General features: G+C 43.2%; 1 protein-coding gene across 1 annotated transcript in view; it reads right to left on the minus strand.

Moving 5' to 3' along the window:
• Positions 1-23,297, minus strand: part of BACH2 (BTB and CNC homology 1, basic leucine zipper transcription factor 2) — a 152,539-nt gene that overhangs the window by 37,413 nt on the left and 91,829 nt on the right. The window contains exon 4 of the mRNA XM_009320122.1: positions 11,507-11,761. Coding sequence (XP_009318397.1) covers positions 11,507-11,749 — 243 coding nt within the window. The 5' untranslated portion in view covers positions 11,750-11,761. The remainder of the gene's footprint in view (positions 1-11,506; positions 11,762-23,297) is intronic.

A 23,297-nucleotide genomic window follows, 5' to 3' on the forward strand; every position in this document is an offset into this window, starting at 1 on the left:
GGATTAGGCTCATCTTTGAAAAGGAAGCAAAACTAAACCAAGCCTGAGGTAGCTCTTACTGGGAGTTCTTCTCAGTCCTCCAACTGCAAGATACATTGAAGGGAAAGAAGAGAAGGAGTTATTGATTTAAAGGTTTCTGCCACTACTGAAAGCAACTCTTTCTGCTTTCTGACTACTATGACAACTTTGTAGATGCGAACAAATTTCTTTGTAGAATGCCCCAATGCCTATATATGTCATGGACACCTCTTCATTCTTCACTTTCTTGGACAATGGTATAGATATTATTTGTCCTCAATGGCTACTGCCTAAATAAACCGGGCAAAAATGACAAGGACAGATGGCTCTTACAAAAGACAGGCAACTCTCTAACTTTTGTGCCTTGCATTTGACAAATTAATTCAGACATTAAAAACAGAGCCTTGGTTTGATGTGTCCAGTCTCCTGAAAACTAACAAGTTCAAGGAATAGACAGAAGCTGCTTGATTTGGCTTTATGTCCAGACAAAAATGCCATAAGCAGAAAGCCATCCATGGGGGAACATGGAAATCTGCAGTCAGATAAAAATAAGGTTAAAAAATAGTTCAATTCAACAGGCAGATGGAATGGCTGGAGACCCATCCACCTCAAGTCCAGCTTCCCCTTCCAGAAGCAGAAATGAGCACTAGTCCTCTGTGGAAAGCAGAAGGGAAGTTGTCAGGATTTGTCTTTCCCCAGCTTTTTCCTGTCTTGAAAGGTTACTGGCTCCAACCCTGTCCTTTGAAAGAAACAGGAAATAACTTGAGCTTATTTTGTTTTTACTTGACCAAGAATCCCCTGACAGGGAAATTTTCTCTGAAGGCTGCCTGTGTATCTGGAGAGAGAGGTGGCTAGGCACGTTGTACTACTGCTGTGTGGTCAGAGATGGAAAGATATTTTGCTTTCAGAGTTGTTTAAGACTTGTTTCTTACTAGCTGCAGGCCCTTGAAACAGAGTACCACAGGCCTGAATTTCAAAGGTAAACAAAAACCCAACACATTTCCCAGAAGCAAAAGCTTTACACAGACAAAATGTAGCCTCAGCCTCCTAGTTGACAGTCTGATGAAAATCTCAGACCACTTCATCAAAAACATTTTTCCTGAAACTGAGAACTGTACTGGTAAAGTTTGCATGGCCAATTTTTTTCTTTAAATCTACCCTTTTTACCTTGAAACACTACCACAGACTGCATCCACACCCGTTCTGGGAACATAGAGTAAGAGGTATATGCACAGACTAGGGAATTTGGTCCTATCACAATTCAAAGCAAGCAAACTTCACGTAAAATATTATGAAGTGTTGGACTGGATGCCCACACCTCTTTAAACTATTAGCATTGTTCAGGTCCACTTCTGGGTCAATCCATTTATTTGGATGGTCTCCTTTCTATTTTACTACCCCGACAAACACACCTCAGCCCTGGCCTCGGGAAGTACATCTGACACCGCAGGAGCAGAAGGAAGCACTGAGAATACAATGCTGCTGCTGAATCCATCCTGTATCACACCTGCCAAACCTCTCTGCGCTTCTTACAGTAAGTCTGTACACTTCCATTTCTCTAAAGTGTTGCTCTGAAATGATGAGCAGCTGCTGTAGGGAACGATGTGGAGCACATGCCTTACCAAACCCAAATGCATATTCAACTAAATGTGGTTGCTTCAACACCAAAACAAAGGTGCCTGGTTTTTGGGGACCTGAAAACCCACAGCTCCCACCTGCCAAGACTGAATAGCTCTCAGTGGAAGAGATCAAGTCGTGTTAGGTACTTACCTGCCTATTGTTTGAGATAGATGGGATGTCCAAAAGCTACAATAATACAGGAAAAAGTTTTCAAATCTTGCTCTGAGTATCAAGATTTTCTTTTTTAAATTAAGACTTTATTTTTGAACCTGGGTCTGCAGCAGCTCTGTCACTTAGGCAAAAATTCCTAAATAAGCATCCTCAAAGTGCCCCAGTGCCCTTCCAGTCTCCTGGTAAGGGACTGGAAGTCTTTGTAGTGTTTCACAGACTCTTTCTGACCTGTTCCACGCCTCCAAGTCTACTTTCCTCTTGGATGTGGTAGTCCCAGCAGCTCTTATCGATGGCAGTGCACAGGACCTCAGGGGTGATGCAGGAACAGCAGGCAGAGGACACAGGGTAGAGCCCATCCGTCACCCAGGACCAATCGGCCAGATAAGGCAGCGAGCGGCTCCATCCTACCCCATTCATCTTGAGAAACGCTGCAACTAGTCTGAAAATCCCCTCAATGCCTCCTGCATGCTTAAAAGATACAGAGGGAAGAAAATGAGATTGAAACTCTGGCTGAGGAGTGATAAGCTGGAAGCTCTGGGTTCAGATACACGGGCTGCTCTGGGACAAGCAGCTGTGCCAGCTGTGGGTCAGTCTGTTCACCTCCGTGTGAAGTAATGTGAATCAGAGAGTTTAGAGAGAGGTAAACATAGCCGAGTGGTTCACACAAGGTGATTTAGTCATCACTGACCTGATGCACAGACCTGCGCTGTAGTTTCTCTCTGATGCGTCACCTTCCACCCCAGCATTCACAGAGAGGTGATGACAGTATTTTATTTGCTCACAAAAGACCTCAAAAATCTACTGCTGAAGGTTTTATGTTACCATTATTTAACTTCAGAGCGGATACCTCTCAATTCCAGCTGTTTGGTGACACCTTGTTTATATATCAGTTTTACTGAAAGTGCTAGTACCGATTCTCTGCCGTTCTCAGCCCAGCTATGGCTATTTTAACTGCGGACCCTCTGGCTAGCAGCAGTCCCTGGGTCATGGCAAGAAATTCCCGGTGCCATTTCAGTTACGAATTAACCTTCTCTTCTCCACAAAGTCTTGTAAAGCCTCCATCACTGGCTCTTAAGTGACCCAAAAGATGCATCGTGCAAACTTTAAGCGAAAAAAAAAAAAAATCCCCAAATACAAAACAAAAATTGAAAAAAGAAAATATTTCAACTACTTCTGTGTGCGGGAAACAGACAGTTGCACTTAACCGCACACTGATGCCATCTGCTCTTATAAGGTCAGATTAAGCAAACTGAAGGACAGAAAGGTTTATTAGCAAATCTGATCCATGTTATCTTAGGATCTTAAATTCCACTCAACTATATCTGTACTGAGCACCAAACTTCTTCAAGGGCTGTCTAAAGCTCGTCCCTCTCCAAGGCCATTTGCCTTACAGTTATGAAACAATGTGCAGTCATACACATCACTGAGCAGTTTGTTGCTAAAAACACAAGCCAAATTTTTCAGTTTATTTTAATTTGGCTTCAAAACAGCTGCCAGTGGCTCTCATGATATCTCTCCCCAGTAAATTAAAACATGCTTCCTAGAGATATGCCTGATACTTTCTTTTCATTTAAGTCTTTAAACAACCACCCAAGTCTCCTCTCAAGCTCTTTCAGAGAAATTAAATTTCAATTTTAAAACAAACCAAGCCTGGGCTAGATGGATCTGTAGTTTGACCAAGTACAGCTGCTCCTGTTTATTTATTTTATTAAAGTAAATAAAGTGCCCAAGGACACAGCTTTTAGTAGTGTTAGACTGCACTGGGACTCGGAGGTGTTTGCTGGCGGTCCCCCATCAAAGATGAAAATGCAGCGCTGCACAAAAGTCCTGGAATAAACCAGCCATTTCTCTCTTCAGAGCTTGCATCGAACACGTAACAGAAAGTGTGTCTACTTGTTCCTCTAAAAAACCCAGCAGCCTGCCCATAAAATTCACAAGGAGCACAAACATCATTCCCAAATCCTAGTATGATTCAATTGCCTTCTGCTCACCTAAAACCCATACTTCACTTCCAAATTGAACCATACTTCCTAGCCTTAATGTTTGTTGACTGCTGCAATGCATCATTTGACTACATGCCGTATTCCACCCCATAACATGCTCAATTTCAGTGGTAGCTGAGAAAAACAGTCGGTCTGACATTAATCACCGGGGAATCCTTGTCAGAAAGTGCTGTACGGAGATAAAACCTTATCTTCTTTGGGTCTTGGGAACACTAACGAAACAAAGCTTCGTACTGGGATCAGAAAGTACCTTACAGGTTGTGGTGTCTGATGTGGTGAAGCTGAGGGATGTCTTATCTGGGCCTTATCTGTCTGTTTATTCAAATGGCAAATGCTTAGCCTGTATTTCTGGACTCTTGAAAGAGCAGATACTTAGTTTACCAGCATTAAAGAAATTCAAAGCTTTTTTAGAGGGAGAAAAAACAAAGGTAAGAGAATCAAAGGGGGAGGGGGAGGAGAGGAGATCTTTCAGCCTACAGGGCCAGAGTGCTCACAGTGTTGAGGCGCAGTCATGGCTCAGCCGCCTCATTTTCATTCATGCCCACATATATATTTGAATACAGCAAAAAAAACCCCAAATTAAAAAAAAAAAAAAACAACAAAATACACCTTCTGTTATACATGCTTATTGCTTCTGCTTATGCCCTTAGCATAGTCTACCTCTAGGACTTACTCTTCGGGACATCTTTTACATTTTAGATTATGTTTGTCATGTTTGAGCAGTAACGTTTCCACACTGCAAACTGCCTTTTCAATAGCGAGTGCAATCACAGTCAATCAGCCCAATTTAGCACTAGCAGCAGGCAGGAGTCTAACAAAGGCAACGAAATTGAGTCCACTTATCGTGGTGGTGAATTTCATTCTGCGCATTCATCTCCATATCCCCTTCGACAGTACATTTTTATATGCTTACTCGAATAAATAAATAAATAGTACAACTATCGCCAAAGGGAGGGTAAAGGAGTTATTGCAAGATTTTCTCCCCTTAACATGCATGTATGCACGGCTTTTGTTTTGCTTTTTTAAGCCTAGCTCTCCTCACAACACAACAGAGATGTATTTCACTTTTGTCCACTGGAAAAGATCAGAGAATAATTATCAATAGCAAGGCAGCCCTCATCAGAAAATAATGGAAGTTACATCACGTGGAATGAAAAGTATGCAGCTAGTTTCCTCATCATACTTGAGGCATGAAAAAATCAGGCAGTGCCAGAAGCTTTTGCAGTGAGACATGGATGGAATTTTGTATCACATCTTGATGGTCTCATTTCTGTTTTATTGCTCACCTGCTAGAAACAAAATACATCGTTTGTACCTTGTACTGTGCTACACATGCAACGCACATAAAATAATGTGCATTTCTGTCTCACGGTTTCTCCTGAATTAGTATCATGTCACGTAAGACTTCAAAAAGTACTCGAATGCTTAGTTTTACTCTCACTACAGATCCGCAGCCTCCAGTCACCCTTCTGTGCGGTCAGTGTCAGCACTGTGAATCAACATGAAAAATAACACATTCCCTAGGAGGAATTTAGGAAACCAAAGACCCAACTTCCATCCACACAGATGCACTGAAGCGGCATTGCTGAGGTGAGGTTGAAGCGTAAATGAGTTTGAAGCCTGACTTTATTTGAAGCCTTGATACAAGATGTATCCATCATCCATGCCTGATAGATGGCAAGATACCTCTTGCCACTACAAAAAGCTCTGCAGATGAAGGGGCTGGTGGCTTTTGGGAAGGCTTTCAGGTCACCGCTGCCTCCTGAGTCAAAACAGAATTAATTCTGGCCAGTGCTGTGAGGAACATCAATGGCTGATTGATACAGTCATGTAAAAAGAAAACCACATTAATGCTTCCCGTTCTCTAAGAACAAACCTTAGCTACTCCTAATACATCTCTGGGGTGCCAAAGAAAAAGGGTCTTTCATTGTTCCCTACTGTGTAATAACATCCCTCCAGCTGGGAAACAAACTTCCAAGCAGACATTTTCTTCTTGCCCTCTTGCTCCTCTTTCCCACATTTATTGCCTCTTCCACTCCACGCTCCTGTGCAAAGCACTCCCAGCTCAGTCCCTGCATTCCTTAAAGATATTCTATTCATAACATATACACAGTACACAGAAAGGAAGGAGACAACGTAAGAGAATATCGTTCATTTCTGGAGAGATAAAAAGGAATAGTAATCGCCTTTAGCCAGCAGGGTTTGTAACAGTTGACCTCCTGCATCCTGCCTTTGATTTTCTCCTCATCGGAATCATCTTTCATTGGCTAATTCCCAGCATTTTTCCCTCAGGCTGGCGGGTTGGCATGGATGGTTAGCAGCTGCCAGTATTTCTCCTCCCTGTCAGCTATGAGCCATACTAATGTTAGATGCCTGGCTCAGTCCCACCCAGGGTGCCGCATGCCTTCGCTTTCCAACATACTCAGCTTTTGCCAGCCTTGAATCCGAATCGAGGTCCCCTCCTGCCTTTCTCCTTGCAAAGATTAGCCGGGTGAGGGAGTTAACCCACGTCAACCGACGAAGCAGATGACAGATTTCACAGGGCTAGACCTCGTGGGGAAACGGCAGGTTTCGCAGCAGCCGTCAGGGAGCAGTAAAGCAGTAAGAATGCAGAGAAATTCAGTCCGCGGTGTGTGCTAACATCTACTTTGAACATCATTCTTTTAATAGCAAAGAAAAGAGCTGTGCGGATAAACAAACAAAAAAGTTCCCCAACCCCTCTTCCTAAAACAGATGCTGCTTCCCTTTGCCCCTTGGAAGATTTATAAGCCAGAGACAACTCCGCTTAATCCTTCTTGAAGGCAACATTTCCAGCAGATAGTTCATTGCACTAAAAAAGTCACCAGTAACCACTGAAACAGATTCAAGAAATTCGAGGGTTGCAGGTAAAACTAACCAACCTACTTGAGAAACAAGTTGGTTTTATAACAGAAAGGATAGTATCAGACCAGCGCTAGAGAAAGCTTGGTCTACTACTTCAGAAGACCTGTGTTTAACTTCACCAGAGAGGAAGGCATTCGGTGCTTTCATGGCTGGAATGAGCAGGTGAAGGTTTTTTCAAATGTACACCCCAAAGTCAAAAAAATGCAAGCAAGGTCAGGAATCTCATTTCTAAGCTGCAGGAATCTAATGGAAGGGAGGGGTTTTATTTGTTGTTGCTGTTTCTGTCTTTTCACCATTTAACTGCAACCTCAGCTTTCAGAAAACCAAGGGAATAAGGTGTTTGCACAGACGATGCTCCTCTGTCCAGCGCCCAGCCTTCAGCTTGCCCATACGGACTCGCTGTGCCCTTCTATTAGCAAAGCCAGGCAGGTAATAATAGCGAATAAAAAGCCTATTCGACGAAGCACTGGCTCCTTCTCAAGTAAAGTAGAGTACCACTACAGCATGAATGACTCAATCATCTACTCGAGAGCTATTACTAGCAGCGATGAAGCAATGTTAATTGGATAATGGCCTGCTGCCAGCTAATATTGGCATGACCTACAATACCCCTGGCTGACAGCCGTGTCTCTCTCTCTCTCACACCTTTTTTTGTAATCTGGATGGGAAGTGGAAACCATTAAAAAAGCCTCATAAGTGCCATTTAACTTCTTATCATGAATTAAAAGCTTAATTAAGTGCCTTGTTAAAGGAAGGAAGACCAGTTTTCGTGATTAAATAAAACAAAACAACAGTTAGGGGTATGGAGTGAATGAGTAACTTTACAGCTTAAAACTCAGCTCTTGGAAAATATTAATTTTGGGTTGCATTTAACAGCAGCTGCTAGAGGAAAACTGCACAATTGCTGAAAAATACCCTAGGTGAAAAGCAGGCAAGGCTCTTGTTGTTTACCAAAAACTGCAAATGAAGAGAAAAGCGTAGAAGTTAAGAGCTAACGGGGTCCTTTTTATTAGCTGTAGGCAGCTGACACACTCCGTTCCTCTAACTCTGCTCTGGGGGCTGATACTTCACACACCGCGGTCACATCTCAGCCCTTGTTATTACGTGGCTGTTTTTCCACGCGCTTATCTACACACTAAAATACGTTGCTTTAACAAAAGGTGTAGTACGAGATCAAATTAACAAGGCTAGTACCAAAGGGTTTATGGAAACTTTTCAATCAGTGCAGAATTAGCTCTGTACTGACTGAGTTTAAGTTGATTAGAAAAAGGTTTGAACTGAGGCACATTAAGTCACACCTGAACTGACCTGAAATGTCTAACACCAGGTTTTGCAGCAGTTTAAAACCCTGTAAGTTCAACTAGTCTCAATTCTGTGTGTGCACAATGTCTCCCTACTGAAATCACTGGCGTGTCATAAAGACTGCTCTCACTTGTAATCGGAGATAAACAAGAAATAATGTAAAAAACATCTGTTCACTGTTTAGCTAGACAACAGTTAACAATGTCTGGATGCCAGATTAACAAACAGACCCCAACATGCTATGAAGGAAAAAAAAAAGTCTGCAATTCAGACTTCAGAGGCAGATTTATTGTTTTGAATAATCAAAAATAAGTTCTTTTGTTTTGATGTTAAGCTCCCTCACACCAACATTACATGAGTGTAAAAGCTTTATATATAAAGCTTTATCCAGCTCCAACATCAAACCTTTGAGAAATAATAATAATAATGCCCCTTCTCCACAATTGCATACTTCAGCAGTTTTCAAATCACACTAGAATTTAAAATGCAATGCTTGCATGGTTGACTTAAAAATATTTTTGTTAATTTAGGAGCAATCGTCACCTTTGGAAAAGTTTTGAACTGTGGAGACTATATTTAAAAACGATTTTCAATCTCTGTTTTTCTATAACAAGTATATGCCAACATAAATTGTCTCTAAGCCTGAAAAAAGTATTGGCTCAGGACATTAACTTTCAATTTTTGTTTGAAATTTTTCCACTAGAGGAAAAACCCCCTACATGACAGATTAAGTCAGTTTTCACAGATACCTTTAGAAATGGGCTGCCAGAGCTCTGCAGACCACGGACTGAAAACAATAGCCTTGGGAAGAGCCGTTAGCTTGTGAACTTAAAAAGACCCCGATAACTTCTTTTAATGCAGTATAACTAAGATGGTTTTTCCGCTACCCTATCAGCTCTTAAAAACCAGGAGTGTTTCAGTTCCTTTCGTGGGGAGCTCCGACACTGTTCTTCGTTGGAGGCACTTCCCATATCTATGCACGGGCACCTACCAAAGCGCCCAGCACTCTGAAGCACAGCAACTCCAGAAGCAGAGATGTGCACCTTAACCAAGGAATAACAGAAATATCGAAGTGCACCAGGCAGCTCTCTTTACCCCAAGTGACTAGCATTTGTGAGGAAATTATTTAACTGGCCACCTCACATATAGCTATTCAAATAAAGTAGCCACCGAGCAAATTAGATTCAGTGCAGTTAACAGCAATTAATTTGCGTGTGGAAAATATCTGTACAAGTAAGCACTGGTAACTGTAGGTATCTTTTTTAATAGGCTAAGAGAGTTCTTTTCCAGGATAAGAAAGGTAAAGCCCTGGCGCTCTGCAACTAATAGAAGCACGTGGCAAAATAACAGTGGTGGTCTTAGGTGAAGCATGACAATTTCAGAGTACTGGGAAAAACCTTAAGAACTAGATTCACTGCTTCTGCAAATCCATGGACTTCACTGGAGCTGCAACAGCAGCCAGTGTAACCCTAAGTCACTAAAGCTTTTTGATCTTTCATTGAGATATATTATAAAACGTAAAACTCCAATACTTCATTTATCCAAAGGAGATTCACTTAAATAGAAATCATTTATGGTTGGACTGGAGGAATTTTTTTTACGTAGTATCTCATATAGAACACACAGAAAGACAAACCTTTGTGTTTTAAAGCTTTAGTGTCATATGAACATAGGACTGGGTCACCAAGTGCAGACACACGATCCCTCCACCACCCTGCTCCTCCCACTGGCCTGCGGCTCAGCACCTCACCGCTGCTGTGATTAGAAATCTTCTAATTTCCGATCTACTTTTACTAAAAGCCAGTTGAAACCACTCAATGCTTGTGTCAACACTGTCTTTTAGTATTAAAGAGAAACTCTTCCTCTCAGCCGTTTCATCTCCTCTGCCTACATAGAACTGTAGCATGTCGCAGTCATCACGCCAGCAGTATGGACCTGCCATAGTCTTGTCTCCTCCTCCTTTAGGCCAGGCTCCTTCTTCTGAACATTTCAGTCACTCTTGTATATGCTTATTATTTGAATTTCAATTATTTTTCTTTATCCAACAGGACCTGAATCATACATGGAGGTCTCACTAAGGCTTTGTAGAAGAGCGCTGATACTCTCCTGCCTCTTCGTACCTGTGCACCCCTGGGCATGTTTTGTCACCTCTCTGCTCCTGCCCTTGCTTTGCAATGTGAAAGCTATGCGACACTGACTGAGACTCGATTCTTCCACTGGAAATTATTAGTGGACACTGCAGAATCATAGTGCGCATCCTAGCACGACCTCTGCGTTATCTCTAAACTCCTATGCAAAATGTCTGGGTTGAAATTTCTTCATGAGTAATATTCAGTGTCAAGACTCATGAAGTCACACCCGGTGACCTACTTCTTCTAATGCTCTCCAACTTGTGCCGTGACAACATCACGACGACGCTGAAGTCTCTGGAGAGCTAAACCAGAGGGGGAAAAACGGTGTGTGACACTTCAGGACCTGTCATCATTTAAAAACACACGGTGCTTCTTCATGGGCGTTAAGCAAATGATGGTGAAAACCCCTCTGTTTGCCAGAGTACCTTCCCACTGAGCGACTGCCCTCCTGTGCCCTGCGTACATCGCCACCCTTCTCGTGCTGCCCGTCCCAGCTGGAGATGCCGGGCAGGCAGTGCCGAGGTGGCAGGTGACAGCAGCCCTGGCCAGCAGGCACACATCTCCCCTCTGTGGGCAGCAAAGCCACTGGTGTGCCCTACGGTAGCTGTGCTGTCACGGCCATATGGCTGTGAGGAAATTACAGTGGGGGTGGAAGCCAGCCAGTAAGATTTTGTGGTAAAATAAACTAAACTTTCCAGTGAGGTATGTATTTTCTACGTCCCTTGGCTTCCTGCTGTAGGAGCCATGCCGCAGGAGAAAAACCAAAAGGCAGACCGTCTTCATGGTTCCTTGGTGGAAAACATGCGGGCTGAAGCACTTAAATCCCAAACTCGACGTGAGGGGAGACATGAGGAAGCAAGGCTGAATGAGGTGCAGAAAAGGGGAAAGAGAACGATGACATGAGCTGCCAGAGAGGGGTGGACAGCAATGAGACTCCCAACAACATGATAGCTCCAATTATTTTTCAACAACAACAACCTGCCATCTAGCAGTCAAATCACCCCGTTCAAATTTCCTGTCTGGAAGAGCAGAAGAATATCAAGGTCCTGATAATGCCCTGAACGAGGCTAGGTAATTAAGCGTTTGGGTACGACTCCCATGGCAGTGGCGAGAAAGGCGAGCTGAAGCATCTTAAAGCTTTGCTGCCGCAACCGTTAGTAGTTACTGCTGGTGAGGAAGGGTGGCGTGAACATGTCCATCCTTCAGTGATTCAAAACCCACCCAAACACAAAAACCAAATCCAGAGCCATGCTGGCATAGGCTCTGACACCCATGACACACTCCCCTTGGCCTCCTTAGTGTACCGTGGAGGTCTTCCTCACGGCATGGGATGGAGGGGGCTCGTGTTTATGGCAGGGGCATGGTGACATACTATACCTCTTCCGGCAGGCAGACCACCAGGTCATTTTCCGTCTGCCCTACCAACGCCTGCAAGAAGTACTCGCTGCAGGCAGCCAGCACAGCCCGGTGGGCGCGGAACTCCTTCCCCTCCACGATCAGCGTCACGTCACAGAGAATGTCCTGCTTCCGCTGGTCATTTAAGCAGAGGAGAATATTGGTACAGTGCACCGTTGACTCATACACATACATGGGGGAGTCAGTCTTCTCATCCACAGACATGCCGTTCACACCCTGCAGGGAAGAAGGGAGGAAGAAAACACAAACAAGGCGGTGAGGAGCAATGCAGCCGCCAGGTGAACGCGGCGCGGCGGGATGCTGCCCTGTTTCTGGATACCCTGGGACCACTGCCAAGCAGCCCATTTATTCTTAAATCTGAGCAAGTTGCTCGGGAAAGGTATGGGGAAGGGCGTTCGTTGCCACGGGCTTTCACTCCACCGCGCTTCGATTACCTAACCCCTCTTTGTCTTCCCCCCTCAAAACCAAAGCAGAGTTTAGATGGACTGCAAAGTGCTTTCTTTCAACCACCTACTATGCATCTACGAGTTTCGATTCAGTAGAGGCAATAACATGGGGACATGGGAAATTTTAGAAGATTTTAGCAAAAAAAGCAAGAGTGACTGTCGGGTCTTCTAATAGTGAAAAAAGGGCTTTCTGCTTGCTTCTGTTATTTTCAGATTAAGGGAAAAAACCTTCAAAACCCCAGGCTATTCTCCAGCGGACAGGCAGTGCTGTGTGTTTACACTGATGACCTCCGCCCAAGTGAAATGCAAGGTGGAACTGTACCCGACAAAGACAAGCCACTAACTACAGCGACCTCATCTCTCAATCAGAATTAGAACGATCTTAAGCCTTAAGCGGGGGAGAAAGATGTTTAGTGGCTTAGAAGAAATCCATTTCCAGGTATGGCTAAAGCAACACACTTTCACCAGCAGTTTTAATGTAATTTACAGAAAAGAGCCGTTTCTGCATTCCAGACCCACAGACCCAAGAAAATCCCCCAGCATGTGTGGAGGTCCAGCCCCGGGGGGCAGGGCAGCACGTGGGTGTTGGGGCCACTCCTGCCTGCAGATGTCTCCCCCTCCTGACAGCAAAGCAGAGGTTGGAAGGATGTAAGACACCCGTTACAACTGTCTGAGCTAGGAAGTTCCCTGCCTGCTGTTCTGCACTTTCTGCAACCAGCATCGCCTTTGAACATGGGAATCGGACTTGCAGTGGTGGTGGTGGGTCAGCTTCCCCCAACACCCAACACTGCATGACCCCCCCTTTGCACTTGGACACACTGAAGTAATTCTTCTCTTACCCAAAACTTTCTGCCCAGCACCAGACTGAATTCTCTTTGCGTTATTTTCCTATTTCAATTTCTCTGAGTAGAAAACTGTAAAAGCCTGCGCTGTGTCTGAACACACTAGGTACCCCAAAACAAACCGAACATACTTGGTTTAAGGCTTACATGGGAAAAAGGATTATTTGCACGTATTCTATCTGCTGCCGAAAGGAAAGTCGTACAAACACACAAACTTCAAGTATTTTAAGGAATTATTTTTCCAAACAACAACCGCCTTCTGAGAGATAAGATTCAGAGACATACAGGGCTAAGGGCGACAGGCAGAGGTATTTTGGTATAATGCTGCTGCACTGCAAATATCTGACCACTGCAGAAAGTGGAAGCAAAATTCCTCCTCTGCTACTTTTTAACGTGGTTCTTTGCAGCATTTTCCTTTGCTAGTACAATATACAGGTACACATGCCGGCACAACATGACTTCAAACTATTTCTCTTGCCATGCGTTCAAACCAGGGTACCATTTTCCTACAGTGTGATTTGAAAGATACTAATAATCTAGACAAAAATGGACATAAGAGGACCTGCTTGTTACTTGCACAAGTATCTACTAGACTTCTCAAAAAGAACTCCATCTGCCCACCTTTAGAGGAGTATTTTTAAGCTAGTGGCTGTGATGACTCTTTCTGCAAAATAGGTGTTTTTGCCAATGTTACAAAACTATAGTATTACTGGAATTCTTAATGGGATGCTTGCAGCTTCTCTTTTACCGGCATTTTCAGTATTTACTGCTGACTCATGCTACGCTTCTGAGTACCCATCTGAAATGCCTACATGAACAGAAAAAAAACAACCAACCAACCCAGTATCCATTAGCCCTTCACTGACTTCATATCTAGAGAGAAGATACAAACCTGCTTATCAATCTGCACACGGGTAAGGGAGGGAGACACTGTGGGGTTTTTTATGCTACCAGTTGGATTTCTTAATCAGGAGAAAATTTCATTCTTCTTTTTTTCCCCCTCATAAATTAAGACTAATGAGAAGAATTGACAGCGATCATTTTATTAGCACTACAGTAAGGTAAAAGAGAAAATGATACTTAGCTCATCCCACTCATAGCTTTCTGTGTAACTGAACTCTGATGCTAACGATAGTGTTATATAGATGTTCTAAGTGGTCACTCTTGCGTGCTATGAAATGCAAGAGTTTACAAGAACAATCTAGTGGGAAAACCTGAGAGTTGCAAATGACAACGCAAAGGGGAAAGCGTTCATTTTTTTTTTTCTTTTTTTCCAGGCACGTCTTACGCCTGTAATGTCTCAGATGATGAAAAAATGTACAAGAAACCTGAAACCTGGCAGGTAATGAACAGAACATCAATTATATTTTCAGTGCCTTTTTTAAAAAAAACAAAAAATACTGTTTGCCTGAAATTGCAATCCTTTTTTACAGTAAAAGTGCAATTTGTGTGAATCAAACCCTGAATTACTTGGTTACTAATTAGTAATTTCCCACTTTTTAACTACAGCTCTCATCAAGTGTATTTTTTAAAAAAATTCATTGCATGCCCTGTGAAGTGCTGAAAATACCACGGTGTATTTCCCCACCGGCGAGCAAGCCTGCCTTCTATGCTAGGAAACCTGACCAATGCGGTACTGAGATGCTGGGGCTGTAAATCGCACCCTTCGCTCCGTCGGATCCCTAGCTACGCTCCTGGGAATGACCTCCACCCAGCTGCTTATATCGCCATGCTTTCCCAAGGCTCCAGCAGTCTTTAGCTACCGTTGTGACTCCAGGGGCTTCCCGAAAGCGGATCCATGCCGTGCCCCTTCCCGCAGCTGCTGAGAGCCCGCGTGGATGCCCTGGCCTGCGGCTGCAATCTCAGCCCGACACAGACTTCCCCTGGCCGTGCCCCTGGCCGCTCCAGGAAGCACCCCGAGCCCTGCATTGCGCACAGGGAAGCTGGGGCTGGGCTATGGCTCAGGACCACCTATTTATCAACTTTTAATGTTTCAACGCAAGTGATTTACGGTCTTCCCCTTTCCACGATCTGCCATCGACTGAATGACCTCCAGGCATGAGGTGTTTCCTCTCCAAGAGGGCTTTATCCTGCAGGACAGGAGCAAGATGGTGAAACCCTGCACTGGGAAGTATATTGTTCATTTTCATGGGGAAAGGGTTTAGAGTGCAAAGAGAAAAGGTCACCATAAGGCTTTGGCATGTAGTAGCAAGAAAATCAGCAGAATTAAACATTTTTTTTTCCTCTCCTTGGAAGAGAAAAGCAGGGATTGGGTATTAACTCTGAACTCTGAGGCAAGCTGGGTTGGAAGTCTTTTATACAGTGTTAATTCAAACAGCGTATTTTTTTGCTGAATTGAGTATTATGCTGAGTTTGCAGAACCTTCTTCATGGAAATCATTGTAACACACTCAGTATTTCTTCAAACCGAAGAGAGAATGTCTTAGCAAGCCTTTCTCCAGCTCAAAAGAACATGCTGTGCATTTGTTTGCATATAGGTCACCATACTGCCAGAAAAAGCCTCTTTGAAACAAAACTTTCCAGAAACTGGCACGAACTATTGTGGGCAAGGAAAGCACCACTGAAACCTCGCCAGAAAAAGTTGCTGGTAAAGTCCAGCAACTGCAGTGAAGCGAACTGGAACGTTGCTTACACGGTCCTTCCACAGCGACGGGTGGGAGATCCCACTGAGCCCTTCTGCATGGGCAGCATGGAGCGAAACCTCAGAAGACAAAAAAAATTGCTCATGGAACATCCAAATCACTTCGGTTTGCAGCATGTCGTCTCTACTGGCTGGCACTCGCCCAAAACTCTCCAGGAACTCATGAACACACTGCCTGAGCTGCTACCAAAAATACATTACCTATCACAAAAAACCAGCTCCTTCCTCACAAGACTAGAGGGCAGGCAATGTGCTGTCTGTTTTTAAAGGGAAACATTAGGGGAGAGAAAATCTTATCAAGACAGACCAGAAAGTCCTGCATCAGAACTGGGTTAATTACGTGAAAAGGTAAATCTCGATTGTGGCAGAGCTACAGAGCACTTAACCAGGCAAATTATCATCGTGACAAAGCAGCATGGCTTCTGCAAGGGGAAGTCATGTCTCTGATGGGCTCTATTAGAATTCCTGAAGTGTGTCAAATTAGCAGTGAGTAACACTGGTACATGTAATTAGTGTTGACTTTCAGAAATCCTTTGACAAAACCTTTACAAAAGGCTGCTAAAGAAGCTCAGTTGTCATAAGGTGAGAAGTTGCATCAGACTGGAAATCACTTAGGCTAAAATGTATGCAACAGAGAAGGGATGCAGGGGCAATTTTCAGCAGGTTAACAGTGAAATTCCTCCAGAAATGAAACCGCAGCAGTACCAGTGGCTCACATCTGCCTACGGCCACACCATGCAACATGCCTGAGCTCGGCTGTTCTCTGAAGCTAAAGCAGGGTTGGGCACACTTTGTACTTGGATGGCAGACTGCCTGGGCATACCGGGGTCCTAACAGCAGCCTGCCACTACCTACAGCGAGGTCATCGAGAAGATGGAGCAAGACAATGGGAGCAATTTGAAACAACAGAGATTTAGACTGGACATCAGGAAAAACTGAGGACCAGGTTGCCCAGAGAGGTTGTGTCATCTCCATCCTTGGAGGTTTTCAAGACCAGACTGGATATAGTGCTGAGCAACCTGCTCTGATCTCAGAGCTGACCTGCTTTGAGCAGGAGGTTGTGCTAGGAACCTTCTGAGGTCCTTTCCAACATGAATTATCTGATGATCCTATATTGATTAGTGACCACAGACCATGACAGGGAGACTGAAATTGATAAAATTAGTTCAAATGTCAAAGGTAATAGGGATTGCTGGGAATTTCAAAAAGACTTAATATAAAAAAGCATTAGACACTAACAAGGTGACACACTAAACCCAGGGCACTGTATTATACACAAGTGGCAATTAGAGGGGGAAAAAAAAAAGAACGGTTGAGGCTGGAGAGGAACTCTAGATATTGTCTAGTCCAGCCTCCCCGCTCAAAGCAGGGTGACCTAGAGCAGGCTGCTCAGGACCATGTGCGGCTGGGTTTTGAATCTCTTCAAAGATGGAGACCCCACATCATCTCTGGAAAACCTGTTGCAGTGTTTGACTGCCGTCACAGTAAAACAGGCACTCATTGACCTGGAATCTCAATTCCAGTTTGGAGTCTCTCATGAAAAAGACAGACTGGAGACAGACAGACTGTCATCACTTAGAGATAGATTTTAGAGAGAGAGAAATATTTTAATAAGGAGATATATTTTCTAGTTACTTCTGGTGTAGTACACTGTTATGCAGTGTCTGCATCTGATTACTGATGTTGAAACAGGGAGAAAAGAAATCCTCAGGAGAACAACGAAAAAGATTATTGACAAGGAAAGAGAAAAAACCCTCCTTAACATGTATGATCAATTTGATAAACACTATACAAATAATACAAAATAAAAAGGTCAAAGCAGCATGGCTATTTATTGTTTCTAATGTTGCAAATAGGAGAGGACACCCAAGTAAAAGAAGCAAGACAAACGCAGAATTTGTAGAAAGAAGAGCTGTGATTCCTGACCACAGAAACAAACTGAAATTGTACCCCGTACTCATAGAAAGATGCTTGTTTTGTCTTTCCTGAGAGATTTCACAGTCACTGCAATAAACCATATGTACAACTGACCACTGCTGCCTGTTACTGGGCAAAGAACTCACCGGATTTGTAAAAGGATTAGTCATTCCTAACAAAAATATCCAAGGCCACATTACTCAGAGTACAAGTTTACACGGAATGAATATTCACATGTTGGCCAGCACACTGGCCGACAACAAACTGCCTGGGCAGAGGAATGCACGTGTATTATCTGTCTTTCCTGACCTACTCACCACTGTCTCAGAAACAAATTATGTGATGGATGTCAACACAGATGAAAACCCAAATCTATCACTTTGAGAGAGCAATGGGCACACTGCCCTGCGCTCCCCTCTCTCAAATGGGCACTGAAGTTGCATGGGATCAAGCTGTTGAGGGCCAGCAGTAGAAAACATCCATCCAAAGACTACATGTGGTGGGTGTCCCTGACACCAGGGGCTCCTGCCCGCACTGGCTCCAGTGGAATGGTGGGTTTAGGACATGAGAAGCCATCAGATGTTAAGCTCAACAGATAAAAGGTGCACAGACTGCAGTGGAAGCCGCTTTGTAGCCTCTCCATGGCAAAACACCAGCAAGGAAGGGTATGGGGCAGAAAAGGGGCCTAAAGGCATCGCCTCATCCCATGAAACAAAAGCTTGCTTGTATCCCAGGAGGTGTAAGCAGGACACCAGATCTACAACAGTGCACAGAAGACTCCCAACAACTTCACGGAAAAGGCCTGAAAAGGTTTATCGGTATCTCCTCATTATGCCTGTAACGCTACATTTTAGTACGGAAGCCAACAGATAACGCTGTGTGATTTTTCATTTAGGAGTTGCAGTACCTGACCCAGTGTAAAATGAACTGCAGGTTTTGCTTGGAAGCATAAGCTGGAGCTCGCATTATATCCTGCTATACAAGGTGACTCCCGGCTTTCTCCTGATGGTGTTAAGAGAGGATCAATACTGAACTGTGGTTATTTTTAGTTCCAGTTCACATTCTTCCAATCAGCTCCACTAACAGTTAAAAAAAGACACTTAGGAATACCTTGAAATGGTCAGCTTGAATGCATCTAAGGCTCTTTGGTCAGAGGTAGCTGGAGAGTCTGCACCGCAGATTTGCATGTAAACTTCTGACAGTATTTCTGTTTAATAGGATGCAGAGAGTGTGAAAAAATACTCTTTTGTTCTGAGGCTTTCTATTAATTTTTTTCTCCCTCACAATTTAGCAAAAGGTACTAGGAAAAAAATGGTGAGAATGATGATAAAATAATGAAAAAGTTGAGAGGAACTCGTACTTCTGACAAATGGCAGCAAAAGCACATCAGGCTTGACAGTTTTTAGGGATAAACATGCACTGTTTTTAAGTGGCAAGTGGGAGGAAAATAATTTTCCAGGCTTCCTTCCCCATCTCCTAATATTTTTTCTATGAAAAGACTTGTTCTGTGTAATCAACACTTCGGTTTTAAAGAAATTTATCAATAACTTGACACTTCAGAGCTCCTAAAATGACCATCCTTTATAATTGGTTATTACGATCTCTCAATTATAGCTATAACAGCAAAGGATATGATTATATTGTCACTGCTTTCCTTTAAAAAGAAACTATTGAAAGGCCTAATGATTAATTCACCATTTTTGAGAGCTCACTGTAACGACATAAGCCTATATACAAAGGTCTCTTCAGTGAGCCCATTATTCAATTAATAAATGCTGAATACCGAGCAGTCATAGTCATATGAAACTCCCAAGAATTGTGTGAATTTTTAACCAATTAATTATCAATTACAACATCATAAAACACCAGCACAAAAATAGAAATAATGAAATTTAATTATACATTATTCTTCTTAGTTGCTGCAAATACTACACAAGACTGATTTTGATTAATAATTCATACAGCAATAAAGTATCAGGAAAGATAATTATACTGTGCCACAATTCTCACACTGATTTCTGTAATTACAGATTACAACAGTGTTAGCAATTTAAAAAGGTTAGGGAGCAGTAGTAATTTGCTATGTCATCCTCAGCAATATTAATGTCTTCTTCTCTGAGCACCCTAGATAATTGAAAATAGACTAGCAGGCCGCCAGGCTACACGGGCTTGCCTCCTGCCAAACATACTGTGGGTGCCAGGGCCACTTAGCAAGAACGTCTTCAGAAATGAGCTTTTCACATTGTTCAAGTAACTTCTGCTGTAAAGCAGACGATACATGGCCAAGTGGAAAAGACGTTGCAGAGCGTTCTTGGCCGGCAGCTGTAGGCATGCGTCGCTGCTGAGAGCGATAGCTGGTGCTTCTGACGCTGCTGCCGCCGCAAACCAAAACCTTTGTTTGACCGTGAGTAGGAAGGGGGATAGCTAAGAGAAACTCAAGAGAGGATTTAACCATGGGCCTTCTACAGAGAGAGGTCTGGTTGGGCACGCAGCAGGGCGCGACAGACATTTGTTAACTCTCCTAAAGGCAAGAATTTACATTGCTGAGGAGGCCGCACGGCTCCAACACATCAAGCGTTCATGGCCCAGGGAGCACCCTCTGAATTGCTGTTCAAGGGCCACAAGCTGGTCCCTGATGAACCGCGGGCAGTGAGCAGAAGCACCAGTGCCTCGGCTGGCTGCAGAGCTGGGCCCTGAGCCCTGTTTCTGTATGGCAAGCTTCACGTGCTTTTGAAGTAGAGACGAGAATATTGGAAATTCACTCCTTAGCTTAAACCAACAGGAACAGGGATGCGTCCGCCAGACCGTGGAACGGCTGCTTTTGTACAGCCTATACGTCGTCACAGCACAGAGGCTTTGATGTAGGAAGTAAGTCCCATTGCAAAAGTCACTGCTTTGTTATACTGGACCTAGACCCTACTGCACAACTGGACAGAGACTAGGGAAAAAAAAAGAGGGACTCTGATCCTGCAGACCTTTAAGCAGAACTGCTGAATACAACTTTTGTCTGTAGCATTTTGGTTACTTACAATGATTTCACTATTGGCAGACTGCATACACGAACAGAAATGTACTACAGCTTCATTTCTGCAATGGATCTTGGTTTTTGTTTGTTTGTTTGTTTTTTTAAATTAGTGTCAGGATGCCCATAGTCTTAGTGATGAATGTTTATTTAAACCCCAGGTGTCTACTCTAAAGAAATTGCGCTTCAGGTTGTTCAGAGAGTGGTACCATAAGGAGGCAGGGATTCCCAGTGGAGGCTGCTTTGAAGAGTCCAAATAGATTTATGTTCCACATACAGATAAAACCTATTTCTTTACTTCAGAGGGTTGTGCTGTTATTGTTTTTTGAGAGAGTAACCCAGCTGAACAAGGTAATGATAGCTCGCAGTCTTTAGGGACTTCAGTTAACATGCAAATAATCTTTACACATGGTACATGCATTGACATATACATTCTATACAGGCCCACTAGGCAAAGTATACATGTGCATCTTTTTATGACACGGGAAAAATTATATAACTGTACTACTAATTGTCCTATACTCAATAAGGCAGGCTTAGTTTAACATGCATTTTCGATGTTCTTTAAATATAAATGGTGATGCCTTCAGGAGAGAGGCATAGAAATGGGGTGGGGGAAGACATAGTGTGGGTAGGAAAAGAGAAGGAACAACAGCAGAACTTGTCCTCTATCCTTATTTTTCAGAAGCCGCTCAACTGACATATACGTACGTGGAAACTGAGAAACACAGGAGAACTCTTCCCCGATAAAGTCTCTTCTCATAGCTCTCACATTGCTCTTTACAGTAGCTGGCTACAGTGGAGGGGACTGGAACCAAGTCTGCTACTCAAAATAGCTTATTCAAAGCAGAATGGGGAATGCCCAACACTGAAACAGTGCCAGGAAACCACCAAGCAAAACAAACAACACACTGTGTTTTTCTGAAGTGGTCAAAGGCTTCAGGACCTTGGGGAAAAGACACAACCTTTTGAGTTACTCTTGGGTAAGCTGGATTGCCAGATTAAAGAATCAGAAAGGGAAAAATGAACTAGTGATTTGTTTTTATCTTGCCCTCCAGCTTGGTAAGCTCTCTGAAAAGGTTTAAAGTCTCCATATAAACGGAGGCTGGAGATTCTGGCAAGGACCCACCAGATTTAGGTCCTGCCCTCCTTGCTTTAAATTAGTATTTTGGGGCTTTTGTTGAAGGGTGATACAGTTGATATGGTTTTCCTCCTTTTCCTAAACTTTTAAATAATTTATGTGTACCTTTATGGGTGTATGTGCACGTGTATGTATATATAATTTGCACGACGATGCTGTCTTGAGATCATGAAATTGTTGAAGCATAAATGTTTGGTCAAGTATCCAGGCCACTTGCCTGTATGACAATACTTTGGGAGAGTAAAAAATATGTTTCTCTATTTGAAATCTCTTTTACTAATATGACTATGAGAACAATGGCCAGGCTGATATTAAGCCAATACCACCAGTGTTTGGAAGCTACAAATTATGAACAACGGTGCTGTTCTGCTTGTGAAAGATTATGCCAACAAATTACCTGAGTAAAAGCTATTCATTTCCCTTATGCTTTTTTCTCAAGGAAGCCCAGCCTTTAAAAACTCCAGTAGAGTTTAATGCTGAAGCTCTGTCCTTGAATTTTTTGGTTGCTATCAAATGAGCATATTTTGTGATTTTTTTTCCAGAGAAGAACAGAAAACTTCTCTCTCAGAACTACCTGTTAATTTTCTCCTCAATTCTCAAGCTGTACTAATTACTGCTTTTCCAGCCTTATCCGCAGAACTGGTGGAATAAGCTCCGTCTGCATGGGAGGGTATGGCCAAAACCACTGCTAACATCTTCGACTACTCAAATTGTAGAGGTTACAAAAACAACAGAAGCCCATTTTCTCCTGCCATACTACATAGCTGTTACAGGAAAAATCTGCCTTTTTTTTTTTTTTTTTCCTAAAATGCAAGCTTTTCATCTTTGCTGCAAGTTAGCAGGTGTTTAGAATATCCTTCATGTTTCCTTGGGACACAAACTGGCATGTCCTTTGGAACATGTCTGTTGTGATTAATGTGTGAAGAGCAGGAAAGCGTGCAGTAGGTCACTAGGTTAAATTTGGGACAGAATTTTGTAGGGTGTAACTTTGCACCTTCTGCTCTTGAGAAAGAATACAGGTGTTGCCTTCTCCTTGGAGACTGGGCCACTATCTGCTTGTGCAGCATTTTCCACAACCAAATGGATACCAACAATAATGTTCTCCTTTGACAACGTATGTGCTGAAGGAAAAATGTTTCCTTATGGTTAAATCATAGATTTTTACTTATCTAAAAATAAATGAATAAATAAATAAATAAATTCTAGTGACTGCTGCATTAGGATCCACAGATTTACAGGTCTGAACCTTGGAAGGCCTATCAACACATGCAAAGAACAATTTTCACATCTTTTTCTAGCCATCAGATGATCAGAAGGTCACTGAAATGACTATTTAGAAACTCTCAGAGCAAGTGCCAAGGGGATGCCTGGGTTACACCAAGCGATTCTGACAGTGTTTTTGATCCTGCAAGGATCTGAGAATTGCCATTTCTTTATTGGAACGTTTAAGCAAGAGTTGCAAGTCTTCCCACCATTCTCAGAATCTGGCACATGCCTAGATTCCTATTTAAAGGTCCCTTTATCCATGGACTGGCCCTTATTCTGGAACTAAAGTGCCTTTCCTGTTTCAGACAATAAATCACCCCTCAGCGAAAGGCTCACGGAAAGCTCATGGCACTTCTGCTGCCAACAGCTACCAGGGTACAGCTGGGGCAAGCGGAGAGGATGTGAGACAGAAATGGGCATTTTGACCAAATGCAACCGCAGCCTAAAGGAGCCCAGA

This window comes from Pygoscelis adeliae, unplaced genomic scaffold (assembly GCF_000699105.1).
Source record: "Pygoscelis adeliae isolate BGI_AS28 unplaced genomic scaffold, ASM69910v1 Scaffold41, whole genome shotgun sequence".
NCBI lineage: Eukaryota > Metazoa > Chordata > Aves > Sphenisciformes > Spheniscidae > Pygoscelis > Pygoscelis adeliae.